General features: G+C 37.6%; 2 protein-coding genes across 3 annotated transcripts in view; one reads left to right on the forward strand and one right to left on the reverse strand.

The window, feature by feature from the left end:
* LOC110981062 (tyrosine-protein phosphatase 10D-like) overlaps positions 1-17,728 on the forward strand; it is a 37,859-nt gene extending 20,131 nt beyond the window's left edge. For both annotated transcript variants that reach the window (XM_022238248.2, XM_022238249.2), the window contains 16 exons: positions 2,297-2,427; positions 2,862-2,957; positions 3,931-3,997; positions 5,684-5,836; positions 6,226-6,339; positions 6,912-7,035; positions 7,164-7,231; positions 7,801-7,912; positions 8,087-8,249; positions 8,844-8,934; positions 9,062-9,138; positions 9,992-10,126; positions 10,292-10,414; positions 10,506-10,654; positions 13,326-13,461; positions 14,362-17,728. In XM_022238248.2, coding sequence (XP_022093940.2) covers positions 2,297-2,427; positions 2,862-2,957; positions 3,931-3,997; positions 5,684-5,836; positions 6,226-6,339; positions 6,912-7,035; positions 7,164-7,231; positions 7,801-7,912; positions 8,087-8,249; positions 8,844-8,934; positions 9,062-9,138; positions 9,992-10,126; positions 10,292-10,414; positions 10,506-10,654; positions 13,326-13,461; positions 14,362-14,457 — 1,835 coding nt within the window. In that variant the 3' untranslated portion in view covers positions 14,458-17,728. The remainder of the gene's footprint in view (positions 1-2,296; positions 2,428-2,861; positions 2,958-3,930; positions 3,998-5,683; positions 5,837-6,225; positions 6,340-6,911; positions 7,036-7,163; positions 7,232-7,800; positions 7,913-8,086; positions 8,250-8,843; positions 8,935-9,061; positions 9,139-9,991; positions 10,127-10,291; positions 10,415-10,505; positions 10,655-13,325; positions 13,462-14,361) is intronic.
* LOC110981081 (tryptophan 5-hydroxylase 1-like) lies at positions 17,468-25,011 on the reverse strand. Its single transcript, XM_022238305.2, has 14 exons — positions 24,745-25,011; positions 24,234-24,380; positions 23,766-23,949; positions 23,375-23,487; positions 21,714-21,781; positions 21,515-21,565; positions 20,979-21,077; positions 20,757-20,803; positions 20,426-20,561; positions 20,219-20,288; positions 19,650-19,706; positions 19,315-19,410; positions 17,912-18,045; positions 17,468-17,666 (listed from the first exon to the last, which is right to left on the reverse strand). The coding sequence occupies exons 1-14, from the start codon at positions 24,829-24,831 to the stop codon at positions 17,468-17,470; spliced, it is 1,488 nt and encodes a 495-aa protein (XP_022093997.1). The 5' UTR covers positions 24,832-25,011.
* Positions 25,012-25,375: the final 364 nt, after the last annotated feature.

The following is a 25,375-nucleotide window of genomic DNA, read 5'->3' on the forward strand; positions in this document are numbered from 1 at the left end:
TGTGAGCTATATTCTTGTGATTTTAACAATCTCTGAATGAAAAATGATGTCTGAGGTCATTGAAAAAAAGTCTCTCAAAAACCTTTGAAACCTGGAGGTAACTTTGCCATTCCCGGATATAACGTTTCAGCTTCATTTCCAATTTCATCTACTACTTTCAACCAAACGAATTTTCACCGACGATGCAGTTACCTGCCCTCAAACATATGAAATTGACTCTAAAAGAATGAGCTGTCTAAAAGTTCTTATCCGAGGTTTACTTCTTAAAGAAGTCCATTTTCCTTAAACTCCTTTCGAATCTGCTTGCTTCGCTTGTTGATTAACTCAACAGTGTTACATTTATGATCGGTGTACCAGTCTTGAAAGTCTGGATATTGCATTTTTGCCTGCTGCAATTGCTGCCGGTACCACTCTAATTGACTTGTCTTGACCACTGCCCTAAAGCTCCTACTTTCGTGCAAGCCTGATTTCTATAATGGCCAAAGTGTACCCCCATGTTTGCAGTCCAATCGTTGATTCTTTGTGGTGGCCATGTGACTAATCTGAAAGAAGCTTTGTGCATGGCACGGCTGAAGCCTGGTTTCTGCTGCCTGCCCAATTGCTGCTGGAGTGTCGTGATCGCCAGTCACAGCCCATTCGCAGACACAATAGACATACGTTCCAGGCACGGTGCTGGGAATGCACTGTTTTGCGTTGCCAAATCTCACTTGAATTTTGTGAAAAGGTTAAAAAGGAAAGGTGAAGGAATAAAAAGACAAAGAAATGATCATATGATCAAACAGAAAAACCCTGTACCATGTCGGGCACTGGCCAATCGAGCAAGTACGCATGGCGCCGTGGCGTGCGAGAAAAATGTGACAAAAAGTACACAGTTTTGGTGGTTTCTGTTACACTTATCAATAGAAATGAAAAATTTACATACATAATAAATACATGAAATCTTGGCAAACTGATGATTTTAGTTGAAATTGTTGTTAGATATACAGTAAGGAAACAACCACTCAACGTCTCCAATAGCCACTGTGGGGGCTAGTAGTGTTTCGATCCTATACATGCAAGACTCAGGAACATTCGTTGGCTCAAAATTGAGATAAATTGAATTTTTTATCCACTGAGGTTTGAGAATCGAAATGTGGAATTTTATAAAGTTTCAGTCTGCCCATCAGTTAATGAATAGTCGAAACAATACAATCCACCTCCAGCCAGCAGCAGGAATTAACACTTCAGCCAACTCTTGCCAGTCGGCTATAATCCAGTAAGTTGTCTTTTGTTCAGCTCTTGCTGTTCTCTGAGGGGCAATAAACTGATGCACCTCAATGACTTCACAGGGCACAGGTCAAAACGGCCTGTGTACTGGACTAGGGCAGGCTGAATACCAGCCTGGCTTAATACCGGACGGGGTGGGGTCGGGCCCTTTCCATACCGGATCTAAATGGTCAATGTCCCCAGTGTTAATTTGACTCAGTAAAAATTAAAACCAATCTCTTTGGCAGATTCTTTACATGGTGTCAGTCAGAATAGAATTTCATGTTGAACAAAAAGGAACATTCTGAGTTAGCAGATTTTTAAAAATGAAAGACATTTCAAATAATCACATTAAATAGAAGATTTCACCTTTTAGGATAGTTTGGAATATCCTTTGTTTGTGTGTAGTACACATACCGGTACATGTCCACAGAACCTTGATCAAAGTACATGTATTTATAAGGCACACAGTGTCTTACTGTATCTGTAACTAAGGTGCTGATAGTTTATCATTATTGCTGAACATTGAGCTCACAACATCTGAACAATCCTGAAACCATCTCAATGCTTCTACATGTACAGTATATCAGCACAAATGGCTAAACATTACAACCATACTGTGTCTGCTCTCACAGGCACCCATTCACTCCTTGGTGGAGAGAGGCACATCGTTATAAAGTGATTTGTCCAAGACCACAACACACTGTCACCAGCTGGATTTGAACCCCCACCCTATGATCAGAAGCTAACGTTACAAACCGTAATAAGAGGTCACATGCCCCCTACATCAGACACATCATTTATAGAATTTGTGTCACAACAGATAAATTTTTGTGAAGCTCTTCCCAAATCTTCTGTGTGTAATATGCAGTAATAGAGTAATACATTCTTTGAATCATGAGAAGTATTTTTTGGACATGCCTAGACAACCAATCAGTGAAAATCATTTTAAAAACCTCAACACTGAACCTTCCACCTGTTGGAAGAGTGCTACTAAACTAAACATGTACAAACATTTTTCTGTCATTATTTGAATTTTGATTTCCCCCAGTTCCTGGACCAGTGTCTGCATTAACCATTGATGATATAAACTTACACAGCGTGACTCTCAAGTTTAATAAACCAGCGAAACCCAATGGCAATTTAAGTTCCTTTTATGTCAAATACGTTGGGAAATGGAAGGTAAGACATATTTTCAATTACTGCTGGCTTTATTACCAAATTAATTCAAGTAAATTACAAATGTGACTCTTCTTTAATTTGTTTTAGTTGACATGCATAACAATGTATCTTAAGTACCAAAAGAACATACTTTGCAGTGAACATAAACAGTTCAAGTAAATTCTACCTTTTTCTGGTAGAAATATTTACTATTGTTGTTTACTTCTTGTCATCTGCAATTCCTTTTTTATGAAGGATAGTAGTTTTCAACAAAGTTGAATTCTTTACTCATTGAATTAAAATGTTCTCAAGTTTTCAAAGGGTAAAATGATTGAGTAAAAGGTACAGAATGTACTTGCAGACATTGTTGATGCGTTGTTCCACTATATTGACATGAATGATATTATTATCACTATTATGTTAACATTTCATTAATCCGACCTTATGGTGTTCAGGAGAATACAGACCCTGAGAAAAGTCAAAATGTGGCCTTTGACCAGATTCCAATCACCATAGAAGATCTTCTTGCAGGCTACACCTATAACTTTACGGTAAAAAACTTTCAGAAAGTATATAACTTTTTATGAGAAAAAGTCCCCGAAGTGAATAGCTTTTCTTATCCCTTTTCTTTTTATACAATGTATAGAAAGTATTCAAGTAAACTTGAGTGGGCATTTAAATATATTATTACACTTGCACCACCAGTTGCATCTCTCCTTTGGAATACTCAGCTCTGACATGTCTGATGAACGCTATTCATGGCGCTCTTCTTGCAAAGACTGTATTACTATTCACAGATAAAGATAAGACTAACTCAGAATCTGGGTTGGCAGTTCTTTTCTACTCTAGCTGGCAAAGACTCCTCTGTATAATGTCAAAACATAAAGCCTCAGCGTTTTTTTGTTTTAGTCATCTCTCTGGCTGGCCCAGTCTCCCTCACATCTGTGGCAAAGCATGCAGGCCAATGGATGTGCTTTTTGGCTGTTGCAGCCTGAATAAAATCCTTTTCAAGCCCAAAATGTCATTCATCAGTGAACTGATGTTGTAAATGACAGTGCCCAAACTCATGCTCGAGCACTTTTTAGCTGTTAAAAGTAAAGTCACTTCGTTGGTGTTAGTCCTTCCGGGCAGACAGTTGTATGCGGCCATCATTGAAGTGATGCCACAAATTGTGGTGGAAACTGCCAAAGGGATAGACTGCAATATTATAGAATTTAATGAACTACAAAAATGCCAGACTATTTGTAGGACATACTTGCTGCAAGTCCAAACTCAAATTGTTTATTTACAAATGGGTTTCTTATTAAAAAAAGTGACTTTCATTTATGTTCTATTTAATATATAATAAAATCTCCCTGATTGGAAGTGCATGGTGTCTTATTAGATTGAATGTGGCTCAGTCAAGAATAATAGTGCCAACATGCATACATGAGTCATCATAAATGTTTGGGCAACTTCAAGCAGACCTCCAGAAAGTTGCTGAGCAAAGTAGGCAAGACTGATATTTCATTTGCTTGTTGATAGGTCCAAGCAAGAAATGAAGCAGGTCTGGGCGAAGCTAAATCTAAATCTGCCACTACTCTGACTAAATGTAAGTACATTGTATTTGGAATGAACATCTGTGAAAAAAAGAGATGATTAACTTTGTGTTTTTTAAGTGGTAATCACCAGGAGAAATATCAAGGACTAAATTTTATATTTTTTAAATTACTGCACTTATTTCAGTGCAACTTGAATACGAAATAATCCCCAAATTATATTTTTTGAATATTTTCTTTTTGATGTTACCACTTGGTATGAAAAAAACCTTAAAGTCTATGCCAGATATGTATACTGCTCAAGAACTGACAAGTGTATAATTCAATTCGCCACCACCTGCCGTGATTGCTTTAATCAAATTTTTGGGGGACTTTTTTGTATTTCTTTACCCGCTTTGGTAACAAAATTGATTTCCGTAAGTGTATAATATGTAGCTGGTATGCACACCTTGAATACTTCTTCCACCAATGAGGTGCTGCCTTGTTGGCATGTAGCTGGTATGCACACCTTGAATACTTCTTCCACCAATGAGGTGCTGCCATGTTGGCATGTAGCTGGTATGCACACCTTGAATACTTTTTCCACCAATGGAATACTGCCATGTTGGCATGTGGCTGGTATGCACACCTTGAATACCTCTTCCACCATGAGGTGCTGCCATGTTGGCATGTGGCTGGTATGCACACCTTGAATACTTCTTCCACCAATGAGGTGCTGCCATGTTGGCATGTAGCTGGTATGCACACCTTGAATACTTTTTCCACCAATAGAATACTGCCGTGTTGGCATGTAGCTGGTATCCACACCTTGAATACTTCTTCCACCGATAGGATACTGCCATGTTGGCATGTGACTGGTATGCACATCTTGAATACTTCCAACAATAGGATACTGCCATGTTGGCATGTAGCTGGTATGCACACCTTGAATACTTTTTCCACCAATGGAATACTGCCATGTTGGCATGTAGCTGGTATGCACACCTTGAATACTTCTTCCACCATGAGGTGCTGCCATGTTGGCATGTGGCTGGTATGCACACCTTGAATACTTCTTCCACCAATGAGGTGCTGCCATGTTTGCATGTGGCTGGTATGCACACCTTGAATACTTCTTCCACCAATGAGGTGCTGCCATGTTTGCATGCAGCTGGTATGCACACCTTGAACACTTCTTCCACCATGAGGTGCTGCCATGTTGGCATGTGGCTAGTATGCACACCTTGAATACTTCTTCCACCAATGAGGTGGTGCCATGTTGGCATGTAGCTGGTATTCACACCTTGAATACTTCTTCCACCAATGAGGTGCTGCCATGTTGGCATGTGGCTGGTATGCACACCTTGAATACGTCTTCCACCAATAGGGTGCTGCGATTCATAAAATATGCATGTGTTGGCATCTCAAGTTCAGAATATGTCAATGACTGAAATGTTATCACAGTGATTGGCATTTTCTCAGATTAAACTTATTCATCTGTTTCATTGATTGGCATTGATGCAGATGACAGCCTGCTGTGATGAGTGGTTGGTCAAATAAAATGATAACATATGAATTGTTCAAACCACTGAATTATTCAGCATCAGGCCTTGGTGTTGGTGGAGGCCTTTGCAGTGACAGGTTGTGATTTTGTTAGAGTTATCACAATCACCTTGACAAAAGGCTACAGTAGGCGTGAGAAGTGTAATGTCTTGACCCATTAGAGAGAATTCAAGAAAATTTATTTTTTTTATACTTAGCCCCAGATTCAAGTGCCAAGCCAGAGCCATTTGTTGACCAGAATGAATCAACAAAGCCAACCACTACCACAATAGTTGCACGTTTCTTGGATAATTACTTCAGTCACAGTAACGGACAGCTAATCAATTACACAGTTATAATTGCTCAAGATGGTAAACCTGATACTTTTTGTCTTTCTTGTTTAATTTGCTATCATATTCTTCCTTAACCAGTTTTTGTGATTTGTTTTTGGAAATTTGGCATTGATATTTTTTATTCAATATTTTAATTATGCTTTTCATACTTATGTTTTAAATGTTATAACAATTCAGCACATACTCATGTGCATGTAAAATTTATGCAGACTTGAAACCCTATGATATGTAGTCTAGTAGTAGTCATGACCAACTTACTTGGTTGAAGAGCAATTAGAAAAGTTTAGCCTTTATGTCATTGGAGCTCAAATGTTGCTTGTTGGGATTTACAGCATATCTTGAGCTACGCGTTACAAATTCATGTTAATTTCTTGTACAAGTTTTTCATTCTTTTTGTAAAAAATTAGGAACTGGTGAAAACACTGTTCCAGCCTCGACCCAGACTTGGTCAGATGTAAAGGATAAGGACCCTATTCCACCATATCAGGCATTCTCAGCAAGACCATATCCGTTTCCTCCAGGTACACCCCTGATTTTATACATGTAATAAAAAAAGGTGCTAAGTCTGTAGATATGGCAGAATTTGTTTGCTAAAATAGGGGGTCTGTCAAATGCTGTGCCACTCTAGTCAAATGCTGTGCCACTCTAGTCAAATGCTGTGCCACTCTAGTCAAATGCTGTGCCACTCTAGTCAAATGCTGTGCCACTCTAGTCAAATGCTGTGCCACTCTAGTCAAATGCTGTGCCACTCTAGTCAAATGCTGTGCCACTCTAGTCAAATGCTGTGCCACTCTAGTCAAATGCTGTGCCACTCTAGTCAAATGCTGTGCCACTCTAGTCAAATGCTGTGCCACTCTAGTCAAATGCTGTGCCACTCTAGTCAAATGCTGTGCCACTCTAATCAAGCAGATATATTGCAGAAGATTCTAAAGATTCATTTTTTTGGTTGAAGATTTGCTTTAGTGAATATTTAGTTGCAAAGATAACAGGCAGCAACTTAAAGCAGAATTTTTGTAATTAGATTCAAAACTTAAGGTTTTTCAAGTGAGTTTAATGTGTAATGAGTTTTTTTTTGTAATTACAACATGCTCAGATCTGTCTGGAAAAAGGAAACGAAGAGCAACTACTCGAGAAGAAAAAGTTACATTGGGAGATGAGGAATGTCAGTCGACAAGTGGTTATTGTAATGGACCACTAAGAGATGATACAAGCTATGTGTAAGGACGTATTCATGTTATTTAATATTATATTAACTGTAATCTCCCATCACAGAATGTATAGACAATCATACAGGTACAGATGAATTGCTAAATCTTCAGTTTGTCCTTATTCATTTGTCTTGCAGATATCTGTTCCGAGTTTGGAATGAAGCTGGCTATGCAGACACTGCTTTCTCAGAACCTGTCAAAACATGTAAGGAAATATTAATACTCATTTGTAATTAATACAAATTTGATTTGGTTTATTTAACGTTTCATATATCTGACATTTTGTACAGTCTTGCAACTAAAAGGCCGATTTGCACTTGTACAAGTTACACATTTGGTAATACATAGAAGTAGTAATACATAGCATAAAAACAATATGCAAAAAAGATTAAGAAATATAAAATTTCACAAGAAGCACATTTCACAAAGATATAAAATGTAAAAGTGAGTCATGGAATTAAAGAAAAACATCTACATGTAGTTTGTTGTTTGTAAGGAACTTTATTAGTACATTTAGTTGCTTAATTAGTGATATCTAAGGGTAAAAGCAGAATAAAGTTGTAACTGTGGTTTTTTATGGTATTCGTTGACATTTATATTATATTGAAAGTGAATCAACAAGATTCATTCATTGAATTGGTATCATATTTGATTGTGATCTGTCTAAAACTGATTCTGTAAGTTCCAGAGCAGAGTGTTGATGAAGCCAGTTGTCATATTATAGATGTTTTCTGCATTAATTTGTCATAAAACATTGTTATTGTCTCCCTACAGTTAATGACATATCTTTGGAGGTTGGTTTAGGCCTGGGTGTTTCCTTTGCCATTTTGTTCATCATCTGTATAGTTCTTCTGATGCTTGCCATCAAGCGTAGGCAACGTTTTTCGTAAGTATGACAAACAATGCATGATTTCTGGCAAAGCTAATCAGCGTTATGTAACTACCATGAGAATGCCGTATCATGATATAACACTGTTAGCTACTCATATTATAATGGCAAAAATGTATAACTCAACAAGTTCTGTGAAAAAAATTGTAATGCTTGGGACATTAATGACAGGAGAAGAAGGTCAAGCACAGATTATTGGAATGAAGGCTTTGAGCGTGATGTGATTCCTGTTGGGCGGAAAGGCAACAAACGTCCGATACCTGTGGAGGAATTCCCTGAATATTTCAGATCCATGAAAGCTGACTCAGATTATCTCTTCTCAGAGGAATATGAGGTATGTTACTGTGATATTTGTTAATTTGTTCTTATATTTTTTTGATTCTAGGTTTCTGGGCTGCTGAAAGAAGTCTAATTAGATTCTTTCTCTGGGGATTTCTTTTTATCTATCACATTGTTAATTTTATATTGAAATTTTATGACAAGAAAACAGACCCTGTAGAAGTAAAGTGCAAACACGGTCATTGTATGGTTTGTTTTGGGTGTAAAGAGTATTGATTTGTTCATCAGTGTTGTTTGCCTGTATTTTATTATTGTGACTGAAGGCTGAAAAGAAAGAATTACTGTTATCCTCTTCCATGAAAAATAAAAAATCAGTTAAACACCAAAAAGTAGGGGGTAATTTAAGGACTATTTTATGTATAGTTTTTATTATAAATTATATAAACTCTGGTAGCCATATTGGGAATAAATTTAGATCTATATTTGAAGCTTGTATACAGTGCAAATGGGCAAGGAGTACACGTTCAGTTCATGTTTTTTTACCTTACAGTTCAGTTCAAGTTCAGGATTTGTGATTAAGCCTAAGATACAAGCTTGGTCATGCACAAAAGGAATACTGAATTGACCTTTACCCTTTGTCTTTGGTTAGGAACTTCGTCCTATTGGTCGAAATCAGGCTGCTGAAGCTGCTGTCTTCGATGTCAATCGCAGTAAGAATCGGTTCACAAACATCCTCCCCTGTAAGTTGGGTCAATTGTCTCTTACAAGTTTTTGGTCAATTCAACTTTGACAAATTATTCTCTCTAAAATGTTTGTTCTTGATGACATTTTTGTTTTGGCCTCTACCGTGCCTGCAACCTCTTGCAGATGACCATACCAGAGTTAAACTGAAACAAGTGGATGATGAAGAAGGATCTGACTACATCAATGCCAACTTCATGCCTGTAAGTTTGATCTTTAAATTACATCAATACAAACATCATGCCTCTAACTAAACTTTGTCATTAATATTTCTCTGCTCCTGCTTCTGAGAGAACTACAGCAATTGCTTTTTAATATGTTAAACATTTGTTTGGAAGGTTTTATTAACCCCTTTGCGCCAGGAGATAGTAAGAGCCGCCGTAAAAATTGAGATTCTCAGCCCGCTTTTCAGCTATTATTCTCGGCCCATGCTTGAGCGAATACGGTGAAAGAAGGCAGACCCTTGCTCTTGTATATATGGTGATTGGCCTTTGTGTGTTGCCAAGAAATGAAAAGACCGAATTCGCTTCATAATCACCAGCTCCACAATAGTCTCCACCTTGAAAAGAGGCAATAGGAATGTGGAAGCGTGAGTAGAGCCACATGCCACCGAGCAATCAGCCTTTTTACTGAGTAATTCAAAGCGTGCAGAGCACGCAGGGCCACAAACCGAGAAGTTGCGGTTTGGCAGGTAGCATTCGTGGCCAAGCGAGGCTGGAATTCTCGGAGCCAGCTTTCAGAAAAAATTCCCGTCGTCAAGGGATGAAATGATGACATTCATTCTGAAATGTGGAAGTTAATCAAAAGAGCTCCTGAACAAATCTATTAAATGCAACTCCCAAATACTTTTAAGATAGATTTTAGCTTTGTAAAGTAGTGGACAAAGTAGTGAAGTTTTGGTTATCTTGCACCTCAATGCATTTATTTTTTCAGTATTCAGCTGTCAATATTTGCTGACTAAAGTTGATACAGAAAGTTATGAAAAATGTCAACAAGTGATTTCAGATTTTTTTTAAATTGGCAGAGCTGTTTCTTGTTCTTCTGTATTCTTATCAGGGTTACAACTCACCAAGAGAATTCATTGCTTGTCAAGGTCCACTGCCTGGGACTGAAGATGACATGTGGCGCTTAGTATGGGAACAAAAAATATCCACAATTGTCATGGTGACACAGCTTGTTGAAAAAGGCAGGGTAAGTAGTTGTATTCATGAAATCTGAACTTCTGCCATCATTATTAACACTGTTCTAGAACACACGTTTTCTCTTTAGAAATAATACAATGGAGCTTTAATGTGAAGTGGTACTGCAGATTTTACAGATACAATTCTAATGCAATAACGGTTTGTTCTTTGTCAGGTGAAATGCCACAAATACTGGCCAAGTTTGGAAAAGCCAGTTTACTTTGGAGACATTTTGGTCACACTGTTGTCAGAGATGAAACTACAGTTGTGGACTGTTCGTGAATTTATGATTGAAAAGGTATCTTTTTTTCCAACTTTGATTCATGTCATGATTGTTTTTTTAATATACAAGGTAGTACAAGTTAATATGACATTTTTCTTTCTTTCAGGGTGAAAAGAGACGTCAAGTTCGTCATTTTAACTTTACTGCTTGGCCAGATCATGGTGTACCTGACAGCTGTGATGGAATTTTGCAGTTTGTGCGTACGGTACGGAACCAGATCCCAGATAATGGAAAGCCTACACTTGTTCACTGCAGGTTGGTCCATTGTGTTGTCAGTTTAGAACATTTTGAAGTATTTTAAGTATTCCAGTTGGATTATAAAGTCATTGAAGTGTGTTCTAAACCAATTAGCAGAGGGAATGATATGGTGACCAGCATGTGTAGATATGCATGCTTTATAAATACAGTCTTAATTGGGCTATTTTCTCTTGTCATTGACAATCAGAATTTCATGTGATGCACAGTCTAGTCACTGTCTACTGTGTTCAACTTACCTGAATCACCTACAATGCATTATTTCCCTAGCACCAGGTAGCCATTTGTGAACATTTTATCAACTTCAGTGCGCCCTCATCTACTATAGCACATTGTTTCATTGCCGTCGTGATAGTCCTGCTAGTGCTATTGTCTACGGATGTGTTTTTCATACCTCTTGATTTTCTGGGATTCTTGCTTCGCTTCTGTGATATGTTGTCTAATCATCAACCTATGACCACTCAACTGATTTATTTGCCCTAAGCAGTTCTGCATGGAGACACTTCAAACTGTCATGCAGTCAATCTCACCTTGTTCATGGGCAACGTTGATAGACCTTTGGGAGCTTACTTTCATGTTTCCATTCACCCTCAACCCTTTTCGAATTCTGCTTCCTCCCCTTGGTTTGTTAACATCACCAAGGGTGTTCACTAAATGTGCGTCTTTGCTACGTAGACGTCCTGACCTTTCAATGTCTCAACAGTTAACCCATTGTTGGCCAGTCTCTTGCCAAAACATTGAATGCCACTCACCTCACTTACATGTACAACTAAATTGAGATTTCTAGTGAACCACGAGAAGTCAAATCTCACTCCATCTCAGTGACCTCTCTCCCTTGGGGCTGTTCTCAATCTTCTTCATGGATCAGCATACCCAGCCCTGGCACGTGTTTCCAACCTTCGATATATCATCAGTCGGCAATGACTCACTTGGCTATGCCTTTTGAGACTTATGACCATCCTTGTGGATCTAGTTCCTCGATGTTGTTTGTACATGTTTCCATACCCCACTGCTTCATCTACATCTTTGTTGGCAGATGATCTCAATGTCAACAGTGGCCTTCGCTTTCTATGACCACCTCCTCAGGTTACAGTTACCATTGATGCATCAACGTTGGGTCGGTGAGCATCACTGCCCCTCATCACGTGTTGGGTTCTTGGAGTCCACAGTACCACAACTTTCACATTGATGCACTGGAATTTCAAGCAGTTTCCAATACCCTCCTCCACTTTCAGTCTATAGTCAGGGGCAAATCACTACTGATCAGGTCAGACAACACAACAGTAGTATCATAATCAACCAACAAGGTGGCACCCGTTCATCCAGCCTGTGTTTGCAGATGTGGAACCTTCTACTCTGGACAATAGACAATGCAGTGGATCTCCGAGCAATTCACATTCCAGGCACTTTGAACAACTGGCAGATGTTTTTTCACGAGTAACAATCCTCCCCATGGAGTGGATGCTCCACCAGGAGGTAGCGTACTCAATCTTTGCTACACTGGACATGCCTCACATTGACCTGTTTGTATCAGCAGAAAACACCTGCCTACCAGTGTGCTGCACCAGATTTCCCCATCCACAAGCCTGGGCAACAGATGTCCTCACCATCAAGTGGAATTGCATGTTCACATATACCTTCCCTCCAATATCTCTAATCTAAAGAGTTCTTACCACGACAGAGTAAGATCAGTGGTAATTATTCTCATTGCTCCATTTTGGCCGCGCCCAAGCTTAATTTCCACGGCAGACCAGATTTCCTTGTCCGCCATTCACTTATTCTTCCAAAACAACCATATATTCTCTTCCAACTGAGGTCCAAGATTCTGCACCCTCAGACAGACGATCTACATTTGACCTGCTGGCCCTTTTGCAGCGAGGCAACTGGCCCTTCCTGTAATGCTGCAGCCCTGGCCACAAAAAGGACACTGGTTGTCAACCCTCAAGATCCACAGTAGTTGACTACAGCATTTCATTAATTGGTACACACACCAATCTCTTTCTTCAACTGATACATCTCCAACTACAATTCCTGACTTCTTTCTGCATATTTATAATCCAGGCCTTCAAGTGTTGACAATATGTAATTACAAGTACCACTTAGTCATTGTGGCTATTCACAATGGCTTTAAAAATGGTTCCACTGTCTCAGACAACACAGCATTTAAACATTTCCTGCGTGGAGTGTTTATTGAATGGTGGAAGTCTACTAGAGAGTGATTACCTGAATCACACATCCCTGCCGTCCTCCCGTCATCTTTGGCGCTGATGCTGGAGTGCCTTCAAAAAGGAAGGATGATCATGGTGGTAATGAGACATTGTGCTGTGGCAGATGAGGGCGCATTGTAGTTGATCAAGGTTTAGCGAATGGCTAGCTGCCGTAAGGGAAATAATGCATTAGTAGATGATTCGGGTAAGTATTCTTGAGTAGACTTCTACCACACTACGGGGGGGGGAGGGATAATATATTAAGATATATTGACATACCGGTATTCTGCTTTGCACTCATGGCTGCATCTTAATCTGTTGCTAGCTAGAGCTAGGTCTAGGTCTTTTGGCAATACTCGGGGACATGCTGACAACAGAAGTAGCCGTAGTTCAAGAAACCTGTTTGGGACACAGCCTGTGCCTTGTTAATTTGAACCAGATATATTTATTTTGTTATCCTTCAGTGCTGGTGTGGGACGCACAGGGACATTCATCTGCCTTGATCATCTGCTACTCCATCTCAAAGAGAATAGGGATGTTGATGTGTTTGGAATTGTCCATGAGATGAGAATGCATCGAAATTTCATGGTTCAAACTGAGGTAAGAAGGCCCAGTGTGTCAGGGTTCTCAGGGTCAAGGGTCATTTTGATTAGAATTATTTGTTTTGCAGATCAGTAAATAAGCTAACAAAGAAAACAGTCATAAATACTTTCATTAAAAAAAATAATACAATATAATACAAGTTTTGCAGGACGTTTTCACATCAAATTAAAGCTCATTTCCTTATCTTTCATTTTTCCTTGAAATTTTCACTTTGGAACTTTTTTCTCCAGGGATTACTCCTAAAATTAGTCGTGAAGCCCATTGCTATTGTGGACATTGAGGCCCACACTTCATCATTAAACAGAGCAATTTTGAGAGGCCCATTTTGACCCAAACATAATTCGAAAATACCAGCTGGCAGTCTTGCTGGTAGTTTTCTTCCTTTAGTTTGCAAACCATCCAGTCCACATGCCACAAAATGTTCTGATAGTAGAGAGTATGACAACATGCAAGTCATGATGTGGGGCGGGCAGGCATGTAGGGCCTATTTACTGGCCTACAACCCCGTGTACATGTAGGTAAATGCCCAATAAGTTTGAACATGTTATCCAGTGGCAGACATGTAATGCCATCTCTGTAAGTAGTATGCCCAAGTACTAAGTGCTAATAAATTGGGATTTACTTTAAACCTTTTCCATTGGAGACACACTCAATATGTTTAAAGTTGAAATGTAGGGAAAAATAGTCAAACTGTGACTCTTATAAGTTGAAAAGCAAGTCCCATAAAAGTCCATTTATTGAGAGTGTTGTTGAGCTTTTTTAGTAAGCTGTGGTTTATGCTATATTGTTAAGTTCAAGCGCATACCCATAGTTTCTTTATGGCTATATTTATTTATGTTTAAGTTATTTATAACTTACTAACCACGTTCTTATTGTGTATCAATGGTTTCTTCACAGGACCAGTATGTCTTCATTCACGAATGCATCATGGACATATTGCAAGCCCTACATTCCAATGGCTCAAGCCCTGTCTATGAGAATATGTTTGTGTAGAGCTGGATAAAACCTTGTGGAATAATTTATGCAACTCCTGAATTTTTATCATAAATTGGTGTCCTGTCAATGGCTTTAGTGTGCAGTCTGTGGACCAGTGAAACTCAACATAATAAGGTATTGATTGAGGAATAGACGATTGCTTCAGGAAAGAATAGTGCGTAGTATAAGAACCAAATCTAGGTTATTTGGGGGATGTTATATAAAAACATCGTATGATGAGATTTTAATTACAAGCATGCTCTTAAAGAAGATTATTGTTTTGACAGGGAGGGGGGTCTCTGTCGAACCTCATTAGATGCTTAAAATTGTAGTTTTTTAAATCTTCAAGAAGAGGGTAAGTACCTAATATTTCTTGTGATTCTCAGATTTGGATGTCTGTTCAAATTCTGCTTATCTATATTTTTGCATAGAAAAGTGAGATCTCAGGTTTTAAAAAGTGACATGCAAAAATAGTAGAAAATAAATCTGAAACTAAGAAAAAACAACATAATTCATTCTGGCTGTAGGGTACAGAACCAAAGCCCTGTTTTAGAAATCCGAGCAGCTTTAAATACATATAGTTTTGCCTTTGTCGTATCATGCTAGATACCAGAGAATAATTTAGCCTTGTATACACAGATGTGCTATTATGGAATACAGAACATATTTAGTAGTCATATTTGTATATTTGCTATTGACCAGTTTACTAGAAATTGTCTCTAAGGCTTTGCATCAAAATTCTGCTATTTTGGTAAGTTTAACAGAATTTCCAAATATTTATATTTATTTTCAATAACAAAAGGCCTTAAAACGTTAACACATTTCCCACAAAATAATTTCAAATCAGAGAATTTTTTACTTTTCATTGTTGGAATCAGGTTTAGGTGTTTTGGTTTTAAAGTTTAATTTAAATTTTGAGTAACATAAAATCAAAAGGGTGCCAGAATAAATTATTTACAGAATGTGATTTGTTATTGTAAAAAGAATCAAGTAATTTAATGCTAATTTAAAGCTGTTAAATAAGGTCTCCTTAGGTAAATAGCTTTGGAAACTGAATGAACTATTTTATTGTCGATCCATACCATCTCTCTGTGTAAATAAATATTTTGTAAATGATTAACCATACTTAGATATAAGTAGGCGGACGTTTATGAATGAATTGATTCAAAAGATCACAGTAAGAAGGGTGGAAGTCCCCTAGGGATGGTGTTAGCATAGTGCATGAAATAATCAACCTTAGATAATTTCTCTAAACACAAGGTGGTTAAATATGGGTGCTTCTGTTGGCCTTCCTTAGTATACACAAATCACATGCTTGATTTAAGTGCTTAACTTAATTAAGAATTAGAATGCCACCTCTGATCCTCACAGGAACTCATTCAAGTGGTGAGTTATCCCTCTGTACACGATGTCAACGTTGTGATATGTGTAGAAGCAAGTTGGATTTAACTGACAACTTTACATAGTATTCTTGTATTGAATCTCACAGGGGCAAAAAAAGACAAAGAGATGACACATTGTAAATGTGATGTCAGTTGGGGAAATCCCTTTGGTTTAGTTTTTATTTTGATCTTATGATACTCAGTATTTCATTACACTGAAAAATCAAGTCACTTTATTGGGAATTTTCTGTTAAAATTGTTAGTGTTAAAATTGTGTATATGTACTTACATATACATCAATGCCTTCTTTATGTGTAACTGTTATTTCTCAGTCGTAAACCAAATTTAGAGAATATTCAGAATTTACTCTGTATTTTCATTGACATCAGATATTTAAGCTTTTTGTACCTCATTCCACTGTAGTCTTCCTTTGAAGTATGTGACAGAAAAAGTATAAGGATAGTGAGATAGGGGAAGTGGAATGTTGATGAGGTGTGGCATGGTCTAGTGCACGGACTATTTGATTACATTAAATGCCATGACTGGTCCTCTGTGTATAACTACAATCATTAGACAGGTTAGCCTGATACATGTAGTGTACTTGAAGCACTACATATGTACACAGATTTAACCAGAATTGTTATGTACATATCTGGAACAGTACCATTAAAGACTGACTTGATATTCTTTCAATTATTCCATTTGGAAAAGTACTGGTAATTTCTGATTAATTAAAAAAACAACTACAGTGATTGCTTTTTATAGGTTATAATTCAAGTAAACAAACATTTGATTGAAATTGTTAAAATATATCAGGATCAGTAATTCAAGTGTTCAAGTCAGACTACAGACAGTTTAAAGTTAGCAGAATTTTAGTTCATTTCAGTATGCAGAATTACGATCCAAAGATTTCCACTGTTTTATTGAGTTTGCTACTTTCATCAACTTTACTCAGAAAAATGTGTACTCACACCTATATGGTATATATATTGAAACATTACAGTTTCTGAAAAATACCAAATCATCTTCAGTGTAAGTATTTAACCCTAATCCCAGGATGTATCTAAAATCGTATTGAAATTGGAGGATTTGGGACAAAACAGTATGTGACCTCCTGTTTAATCTGAAAATCACTCTGCACAAAAAGTGATGTTATAATTTTCTGAATGTACTGTGCATATCAGTGTAGAGAGTGTTACCTTGGAAACTTTCTAATGTGATTATTTTGAGATATATATATACTTGCATGTTGATTTTCATGCTTTTACATCAGTACTAGAACATTTATATACAAATTACACTGTATTCTAATTATTTCTATATTTGTGCTATTCTAACGGATAAGTATTTTGCATGGATGTAATTTAACCAACCTGTGTGCTTGAATAATATGTCGATTTTAGCTTTATGAAAGTTACAAGTTTTTATAACATTTGATATGAATCACATATATATTTGCACATAATAAAATAATTCCACAATATCTACACTTCACAAATTATGTGAAGAGAAAATTGTGTGAAACAAAGTTTCCAGTTTTTTAATTTAAAGAAAGAGGTTGCTGCTGGTCAACTAAAACCTGACTTAAAATTCCAGTTCTATCTTTGTAAAATACATTGAATTGATGTAACCACATGAGGTGATAGTTAGTCCGACTCCACGCCTTTCCTTTCCGTGTCAGCAGAAACAATCACTTTTGCTAAGATGCTGCTAAGAAGGCTAAGATCATCTTTGAGTTCATCGATAACACTATTAACCTGATCAGCTGACTGCAGAATTTCCACTGACTGGGTGTAAGGATTGTAGCGAAGAGAGAATGGCCGGCGGATCGTGCTAGCATAGTCTCTATAGTTAAGAAAAACATCCATCTGCATATTAAAAGAAACAACTGCAGGCAACAACCTTCAGTTTGGTGTACTGTTCATCATTTCATCTCGTTATTACAAAGTTTAGCTGGCTCAGTATTTTTCCTGATAGGGACATCTATTTTACTAAATTGGTGAAGACATTGAGTGAAAGGCCCGTAAGTTGATAAACATTTTGCGAATATAGGTTCCAAATCGGTTATATTAGGGTTAGGGATATGATACCTGATCATTTCTTTGGCTTCTTCAAAGCTCTCAGAGACAAAGTAGGCATCTTGGTATGTAGTGATGCGACATTCCTGCTTGGTCGCCGCTACAGGAGAGAAAGGAAGGGTCTTTGCTTTTCTGGACATTGCATGCTGTGATTGTCAACAAAAGGAATAATTATTAGTTAAGTTTGGAAGAAAGGATGGAAACGCGGAATTTAATTGTTTCCAGTAGGCAAGGACGCGGAGCGTTGAGCCCATTCGAATCAAACAATTTCCACCTGTGAGTCTTTCTCTGACTTAAACCACATCCCTCCCGTGTGCAAGAGAACAAAAAGTTTGAGCCTTGAGTTGATTCGATCAATTGCCCAGAGTTGGCTAGCCATGTACATCTGCATGTACTTAGAAGGTTTACTCCTGGCCCAAGCCATTGCGTAATTCTTTGGCTGGGTGTACATCTATTTTGTTTTCTATTCACATACAGGACTTGCATATTAAGTCACACTCAGAGACAAGCTGTCAGCACCGTCATTCACTGTACCTCTCAAGTCCAAATGGAAGGAGTAAGTTAGCTGTGGAATATGAGTGTATTGAGTTGGAGACTTTATACACCACCAACAAGCAAGTTTGGCGAGCGGCTAAATTTGGAACCACGCATTTCACTATCTCTTCAAATGAAGACCACGTTTGCAACCTAGGAATTAGATTTTTACTCCTTACATTTCCTCGGTCACAGTAGGAAATTATTTTGTTTGGAAAATTCATGCATTTGAAATACCATCTGGAAGCATTGATAGGTAAGTTCCGCATGATTAATCTGTTCACGGTTATACACAAACAGTAATGTTAAAACATTGTTTACTAAGAATTAAACTGAGATTAAACCGACAGTTGACTGGTTAAATGCAAATATTAAGAATAAAATGTAGAAATATGTATACAAATGAACAAGGTACATCCCAGCACTGAAGTGAATTGAAAGGAGTTTTTCACTTTGAATGAAAATCTGTAATCGCCACCGAACATAAAAGAGAAAATATTGGCGCGGTATATCGAAGATTGGGGCATATAGCCACCTGTAAAACGTGTAAAACGGTATACTTAATCGTTGAGAGCGCTTCTTGTTTTGCTAACGTTGGAAAAATTCAAAGTCACAAGTGCGATGTCTGTGTCTATCAAATCAGTTTTTCCAAAGAACGTACAGTTCACTTTAGATAATCGACATTTTTCTAAATAGGGTGACAACACATGAGCCTTCTGATGAAATGGATATATCGTGTTGCATGCGAGCCGACTAATAGTTTGTTGGTATGGGTGATAATTGTTTACGGTCTCTCCAGTGGTAGGTGGTCTAAATGCAGCATTCATCAACAAAGGTCCATTACACAAAAGAATATTTATCAAAAGAATGGATGGTGTTACCTGAAGTTCTCCACTTGATGAAAGCAAGCCAGCACCATAAACTTTGAGTTTTCCTTGCTGTTTACACAGACCGAACTCAATCGTGAAGAAGTAGCACTATGATAAAAATTATAAAAACAATTCTATCATGGTCATATATTTAAGTAATACATGTATTGGTTTCTTGCACGGTTTGGTTGATTTATCCGGTGGTCGTTATTAGGTGGGTTTTACCATTTTTGTCTGACTTTCGAGACTAAATTGTCATTTAATTGACAAATTGATAAAAAAAAATCCAGTTATGGTACTGAAAACTGCAAAGGTGTTATATTGGTGGACTTTGGATTGGTGCCTACCGATGCCAATTTGTTAATGTCCTCGTCGGAAGCCCCAAGTGATGCCAAGCCAATTTCCTGGGGACAAATGGTAAATGCACTAAATTATGTTGAAAAGAACACAATGGAGCTTTTTATTCTATGAAAAATAATTTAGTGGATCCTTTATTCCAATTTCAAAATGAAAACAATGAGTGACCTAAAGGGTAACTGCAATCAATTTGTTTACAAACATTCGAAATGCACCTTTGTGTATCAGGCAATCGTATTTTCAACTTTGTTTCACTATTTCAAAACGTATGTTAGTGCAAAAGAATTTCACACATTGAAGGAGAGCACAAAGTTGCACTGAGAAGATTTGTGTCCAAGGAAAATTCATTGTAGCTATACTTTAACCTCATTTCCCATGCCCATTATTGCTTTTCATTGGCAGGGCGTTTGTTTTTTGTTTTTTTGGCGTATGGTGTGATTTTGTTGTACATATGATTATTGTTCATTGGTTTTTCGGCAAATCCCTGCAGGAAAAAACTAGACATCTTTCACAAAAATGAAATTCGAACCAAACGAACTTTTTTTGTTGAATAACTTACTTGTGAAAACTGTGCAAAGCTTTTGTCAGCAAGCATCGGCACGTGACCAAATAACTCGTGGCAACAATCGCTACGTGTGAAAGGAAATCGGATCATTAAAGGGATTTTACAGGCAAAAACACAGTAAGTTCCTAATTTCGTAATTTTTAAAATTAATATTTGGCTCTTTTTACAACTTCTGCTAAAACACATGAGTTGATAACTTACGGTTCCGGTGTGTAGAATGGATTTGAGGCATGACGTATGTATTGCGTGCAGTGGAACACACGAAACGCCAGTCCCGCCAAAAAGTCACGCGATGATAAATAACCAGCCACTGGCCTGATTTGAAAACCCGTGCGTTCTGGACAAATAAAATAATAATCAAATCTTAAGGGAACTTTCTGGTTTTTCTTTTTGCCTTAAAGCTGCTGCCGTTGAAATGACCGACATTGATTCTTCAATATCATTCTTTTTTTTATCAGTCAGATTACAATTCGCGATCATACGAAAATCAGTTGAAAAAGTCTAATTTGATAAGTATAGCTTAGACTATCACCTCTTAAGAAGACAGAAACATCTTCAAGTTGAGGTATGTTGTCCTCCCTGAAAAGGAATTTTTAAAAATAGCGTTATTTATTCTGAGAGAAAACAAATAAATTGTCTGGTAGAAAAAAAAACAGTTTTAACTTAAAAATACGAAAAACCGTTAGATGGAAGATAATCGAACCAAAGCAAAACCACTTAATATTGTACTCCAATTTACCGAATTCTAGTTTACCTGTAGCCAAAATTATCACGTAGAATCTGTAAGTTCTCGCAGTATTCCTTGCATGCGTACAACGGATAGAGACTCGTCAACTCAGAAAATACGCGTCCCCTGGGAAAAAGGGCAAAGTGTTGTCGGAGAAATGAAAAATGTCATGTTGCTTTCTTGAAGTGGCACATATACTTACTCCTGAGCTTTCTGTCGATGAGCATTGATTAATAATCCATAAGATCTCTTGAAAAATATAACTTATAGTTGACAAAAAGTTTCTGTTGACGTTATTTATTTTGTCTCAACGTTACTTTCAAATTTGCGTTATACATGAAGATACGGGAATTAATTTCTCGGATAAGAAACACATAGGACATTCATTTGAGATACAGTCTGATAGTGGAAAAGTGGTCATAAAAAGGGAGATAGAAATCCACAACATCAGTATTTGCTTTTTAAACAGAAATTAAATTTAAAAATCCTGTAAAACCTTCTTGAAACTTGTTGAAGTATAATCAAAAACATAAAAATCTCAAACGACATCGTAATTTTCCTACCATGTTTTTGTTTCCTCTTCAGTGTACTTTACGCGAGGGATTGGCTGACCACTTAATGGTGAAAAAGATGGTGAAAAAGATGGTGAAAAAGATGGTGAAAAAGATGGCAAATATTCAAATCTAGTATGTCAGAAAAGTTATCTGTAAAAGTGTCCTTTGTGACAGTTTAAGAATCATAAAATATGTGTTGAGTACTTACTGTCGATACTGATAGGCGATATCGGCGAATACTTTTCGTCGTTTTCGGTACAGGCTATCTTTAAATCCCTGGTACAAATTTAAGAATAAATGATATCTGAAATGGCAGGTCTATGGGTTTATGAATTATTTTGTATTCGTTAGGCATGTGGCGGGCACCCTGAATAATGTAACTATTTTCTTAAGTTTGAACTTTGCAAGAAAACCTTTTTTTCATTTACATGCAAATTATTAAGTTTCAAATCGTTTGCTTGTTTTGGACTTCTTAATTTCAATAGTCGCTTATTTCGCACAAAGGGAAAACAACCAAACTTATTTTCTCGGTGGTAGCAATCATGAGTGGTTTCGGTTTTGGTTCATTACCTGAGCGTTCTGGTGATGTATTTAAGAATGCTTCGCCGCGTTACATAATGCTTCAGCTCTTCACAAGCGTGGTTATGAGGTCAGAAGCGATTTTTGTTTTGTGGATGCCATAATGGAAATGCGTTAATGATCCATTAACCGCCATTATACATCACGTGGAGAATGTTAACAATGGCCTTTAAGTGGGTCATAGTGTAACTCGTACAGCAAAAATATTTTTCAAAATTGTTGTAAATGGTACGTAAAAGTAGGGATACTCATTAGATTCTGTGCTCGTATGTATGTGGGTTTTAAAACAACAGCGTTGGTTTGGCAAAATGTGACAATTAGTGAAAAATATACACCTAAAAAGCGGGGTATATAACCACAATTGTTTGCCATGTGAGTAAATTAGACAGGAAAGGCATTTTGTCGTTCAGAAACATGTATCATATCATCCAAAACTGAAAACAAATAGGTTCGATTTTTTCTTTCATTAATTAACTTGGTTCCCGATGAACATCGCTTTAAAGAGACGAAGAAAAGCGTACGTTTCCACACAATCAGATGATTGAAAAGAGTTATGTACCAGGCCGTTGCAATTTGCATATAAAAGAAGTATGTGACGTAAATCAGGCCAATTAAAGAGAAAAGCTCTTGGTCCCAGCAATCAGGAAGCTAATCTCTCTTTCGCACGAAAATGTGAGAAACTCATCACCATGTTAATTAATGACGTACATCAGCGTTTTACACGTGTTTTGCCCGTTTGATGACATGCAACATTCCAAAGACCAGTGGCTGGATCAAGCCATCAAAATAATTTTCAAACAGAATGGCTCTCCTAGGTTTTCGAAAAAATTAAAAGAATCATAGGATTGCTTGTAGTTTGTCACTTATAACTGTTTAAAATTTGGTTACGTCTGTGGAATGTGTTTGGAGAAAAAGGTTAGGTCGTTTTGGGAAATTCCATTATTTTGGGATTCGTTATTCAATTTAGGGCCCAATAGGTAAAGGCTTTTACCACGAACAATGATTTCTCCTATCGATTGGAGACAGTGGTAGATTGTCCTCCATATATACTACAGACTTTCGTCGCTCGTTCAAAAACACTTTCGCTCACTACCAAACCATAATATATAAATCAGTACTTATGTGATATTCATTAGAAGTAGGCTCTCATGCTAAATGATGGCTCAGAATTTCTGTCCTAAGACGGTTTTGAATGGACACACGATTTCAGAAAGTCGGTGTTAATCGGTTTTTGACAAAAGTTTAAAAGACGCTGCTTTCTTTGCAGGTTTGTACTTTTCAATTTCTTACCGGATGATCTGCATCGAGGTCCGCACCGTACGTCAACACACGGCATGCTGAACGGTTCAAATCGCTTATTTTTCGGGGGAACCAGGGGCTGTCATCAACATTGCCTGCGTATTCTAAAATTGAGAGATCAGTGAATTAATAACTGAATCAAGTTGACATGCCTGACAGGTCGCTTGCCGTCTACTTTCAATGCTCTTCGCCATCAGGGAGACAAGTATTTCTGCACGCTTAACCCATTGATTGGGCGTCCCAACATTGATTGCAAAGAACTGTCTTTTGAATCCGTGAAAGTATTTTAAAACAGAATTTCAGTTCTTCGGTTTTTGTTTTTGTTTTTGTTTTAGTCCTTTTTTGCGGCGAGTGTGAACAGATGTGGGGATGCAGCCCTTACCTATGCTTTCCTCCTGCTTGATGTGATCTAGTGGTTCTTGCACATAGCTCATTTGTCTCTGAAGTTGCTTCACAAGTTCCGTGAATAGTCCCCGTTCGCCTTCACAATCCACATATACCTCTAGTTCCGACTTACGGCGCTGTGAACGCCGTGATTCAATGTGTAGTACCTGAATCTCATTCTCCTAAGAAGATTTGTTTGAATGAGTAAGGTTTTGAATACAAAGCATCAAAATAAAAATTCAGTCATAATAGCCTACTTAAATTTGCAAGGTACCCCTAATCCCGAGGAATTTTTAAATTTGTGTCGTGGTTTGTCATTGAAAAGTCTTAATATTAGTTTAATGTTTCGTTGTTGGGTCTCATCGTCCCGTTGAATTAACATAAAATAATCTTTTTAGTAGGCCTACTTGTTTGAAGTTTGGTCAAAAACACTGATGTCACGGTCGGGGGATTTTTAAATTCATACCTTAAATGTCTTTAAAGCTCGAGCAAGTGCACCAATGTTGTTCTTGAGCGAGAAGACTAGTGGTTTTCTGGTGAGAAGCTCGAAGGACATTTTGCGGACGAGACGGGAACGTCGCAGCTTGGTCTGATATTCAGTTTCGCGTTTTGCCTTGAAGTGAAAATAAATAAAAAATAACAATTATCATCTCGGTCGAAGGCGATGACTTCTTATGGGATCCTGTATCATTTGCATCATTGTCATTACTGCAGTCATTGCTATGACATATGCTCATCATTACTGTCAGTGCAATTATCACACCAATATAAACTTTGATAATCGCCACATTATCAATGTTTGTGAAACAGTTTTTTATATTCTCGGCGGAAAAGCATTAATGTCACGATGATGTATCCAGAAGGAATTGTCATGTCTTTACTTGTGTCATTAAAAATCTCCTAAAGACGAACGGTCAGCATTTTTTATGATGCCGACACTGTCGTTATCAGTATAGGGAATGAAATACTGAACCTACCAATTCCAGGGCGTCATCAGCGCTGTGCTGCCGTAATGTAGTTTCACTGCCTCGTCTGTTGAGTAATGCGTTGGATTTTTCAGACATTGTTAACTCTGTGAAAAGGCATATACAAATTATCAGTAAAAGCAATTTTGCCTCTGTGTTTTGACGTAGAAGAGTTGACAGCCAGGACTCTCAAATTAGTCTTTGTTAATTCGAGTTGTTCTCAAAAGACACTGATTCCGGCGAATGGCGTCGTGGTTTAAGTACAATTCGAGAGCGCCTTTGAAACCTTAGATTTCCCACAATGACGTACACTCATGCCGCATGCCGTTCTGAAGAAGTCACCTTTGTGGCGTGTCTCCCTAGAGAGCTATATTTGACAGAAGCGACAGAACAGGATGTTGGACTTACAGTTACCATAGAGACAAACACATCATTATCACAAATACTGGAATCACTTTTCTAATTATACTTTTTTGGGGATAATGGTGATGGCGCCACTTGCAATGAGAGATGATTATGGAAGAGCGCTAGCGTTAACGGAAAAGCTGGATAAAGTATGACATTCAGGGGTGGATCAATTATGGTAGGATAAATAGAGAGACATTAATCGTTAAAGTACCCACGCACTACACTTCAAAGCTTT

The sequence above is a fragment of the Acanthaster planci genome, linkage group LG03 (genome assembly GCF_054643075.1).
Source record: "Acanthaster planci isolate LZ-2023a linkage group LG03, COTS_SCS, whole genome shotgun sequence".
In the NCBI taxonomy this organism is placed as follows: Eukaryota; Metazoa; Echinodermata; class Asteroidea; order Valvatida; family Acanthasteridae; genus Acanthaster; species Acanthaster planci.

Coding starts and splice junctions, on each gene's coding strand:
- LOC110981081 (XM_022238305.2), bottom strand. CDS start 24,831: ATGTCTGAAAAATCCAACGCATTACTCAACAGACGAGGCAGTGAAACT. Junction 21,566..21,713: donor ATCGCCTATCAGTATCGACA/GTAAGTACTCAA, acceptor TTCACCATTAAG/TGGTCAGCCAATCCCTCGCG. Junction 20,562..20,756: donor TGTTTCTGTCTTCTTAAGAG/GTGATAGTCTAA, acceptor TTATTTGTCCAG/AACGCACGGGTTTTCAAATC.